The 2,084-nt window shown below is 37.5% G+C and overlaps 1 protein-coding gene across 1 annotated transcript; it reads right to left on the bottom strand.

Annotated features, from left to right (window-relative positions):
• Positions 1-831: 831 nt before the first annotated feature.
• LOC122317887 (glutaredoxin-C11-like) lies at positions 832-1,659 on the bottom strand. Its single transcript, XM_043134937.1, has one exon. It carries the CDS (start codon positions 1,404-1,406, stop codon positions 1,098-1,100), a length of 309 nt encoding a protein of 102 aa, XP_042990871.1. The 5' UTR covers positions 1,407-1,659; the 3' UTR covers positions 832-1,097.
• Between the last annotated feature and the right edge of the window lie 425 nt (positions 1,660-2,084).

The raw sequence follows: 2,084 nt of genomic DNA, 5'->3' as shown, positions 1-2,084 counted from the left end.
TAGGTTCACTGTAAGCTAATACAGCTTATAAGCAATGAAGGATAACCATTATCATTCCTTAACATTTCCTTTCTCAGTGAAAGGTGGGATTTAATCTGGGTTTCTATTATGCTGTCAATAAACTATACTTGCTAAACTGGCTATCATTTCATGTAGTACTGACATGTTTGTATTTAAGAATCTGTTCTTGGATTGTAGGAGAAGAAGGCAAGAAGGAAAACTTCCTGGCTTTCTAGATGGAGGAATATTAGGGAGGCCAAAATTTTTTAGCATCAACACCTTGTTCCCATCTTTAGGTAAAGGAGCATGCACATGCAGTCACCATAACCTTCACCAACTAGCTGTTGATTTAACCTGCCAGATTGTATTGATCTCTCCCTATTGCACCATGGGTTCAATCTAGTTGGTGACAGATCCAGAAAGTTGAAAACAAACCATTTGATTCTCACACGTAAGAACTTCAGTTGAGTGATCCACATTAGGATATCCAATATATATGTAATTTTTATGTACATAAAACCTTTATGCGTATATATAAGATATTTTCCCTGTGAATATATAAACGAATTGTCCCAACGCATATAACTGAAAGCACTTGGTTCTATGATTAATGCTTAAGTCTCATGATGCAGAGATCACTTGTAATAGGTTTTTGTTGGAACATGTCTCACTAATCGTAAAAAATCAATGCGATGTAGCATTTAGCTTGTAAAAGAGTCCTAGTGATTATTATTCCCCATTGAGAATACCCTTGAATGTTGTCTGATCATGACCTAGTTTTCAGAATATAATGTGATGCATGTCTTGGCTTTGTTATGGTAAGATTGGAAGGAATCCCAGACACTTAAACTGCATGTGCACACATGCTCATGAGTTGATTTTTGTATCTATCAATAAAATTCAAATCCTTTGTCAAGGTTTTGAAGAACAGATGTCGGAAGGCTATTTTCATGTAGTGTATAACTGTCTTCACAGTTTGCTAGGAAACTAAAGAAAAATCAAAAGCCTTATAAAACATTGTTTTCAACATGGTATTAGAGCTTTTATCATATTTCTACAGACTTAACTAGCATATATTGAGACTTCTTTTGCAATTACTAGAACCAGATGGCCTTGGCATCTATGAGCATTTGTTTGAGAGACCCATCAACATGGAGGGATATGATGTCTTTTGCTGAGCCTACATACTTTCCTCCTATGAACACAGCTGGGACTGAGGGATTACATCCTAGCCCTCGTAGAGCATACTCCATTTCCTTCCCATTGGTAACTTGGTCAAGCTCATGAATTGCAGGGCTGGCGCCAAGCTCATAGAAGAGTTGTTTGATGCTGTGGCACATGCAACATGAGCTCTTGGTGAATATCACAGCAGCCTTCTTTGATGCCAAATCCTTTACCCTATCCATTTGAATCAGGTCCGTATGATTTGACAAAAAGAAGCAGAAGATTGGAACAACTGCTATATGAAGAGCAGCAAAATAAGTTGCAATGTAGCCAAGGGTGAAATGAAATCCAGTTGAAAGCTAAAGGCTTTTCAGAAAAACTATGCAAGTGAGCAGGCTGGTAATGCGGAAAGCTTGTTTGTGTACTGAGGCTTAGCTATGGATTTTGAAATCTCATCACCCTTATTTATATAGGCTGTTGTGGACAAATGGAATGCATTGTTTAATCCAAAAGGATGAACCGGCTTGAACTTTTTACATGGATAAAAAAGAGAAAGTTCCTTCTGACATTTGTTTGGATAAGGGGAAATCCCAACTCTGATTTTCTTGATAGTGACCTGTTGTGCTGTAAACAAGTCTCATGCATGTGGCATCACACTCTACTGTAACTCCAATCTCTGGGAATGTATGTGCCATCGACAAGTTTTGGAATAAATAAACTGTTACAGAAGTGCTTTCGGCCCTGCTTGGTAGCATCATTCATGGAATTACCAATATTAAAATGGAATATGGTTGAAGAGAAGAATTCTTCTGATAAGAGAACATTATACTCCGAAGGGAATGGAATTGAATACTTCGTGTTGGGATTTTAGGGAATTTCAAGGACCTAACATAGGCTAGTATGTGAATCTCATTCATTTT

This window comes from Carya illinoinensis, chromosome 8 (assembly GCF_018687715.1).
Source record: "Carya illinoinensis cultivar Pawnee chromosome 8, C.illinoinensisPawnee_v1, whole genome shotgun sequence".
In the NCBI taxonomy this organism is placed as follows: Eukaryota; Viridiplantae; Streptophyta; class Magnoliopsida; order Fagales; family Juglandaceae; genus Carya; species Carya illinoinensis.
The sequence above is the reverse complement of the archived record's forward strand: the minus strand, read 5'-3'. Positions and strand labels throughout refer to the sequence as shown.

Bases quoted from the DNA above. Each gene is read 5' to 3' on its own strand.
- LOC122317887 (XM_043134937.1), bottom strand. From the start codon at position 1,406: ATGGATAGGGTAAAGGATTTGGCATCAAAGAAGGCTGCTGTGATATTC.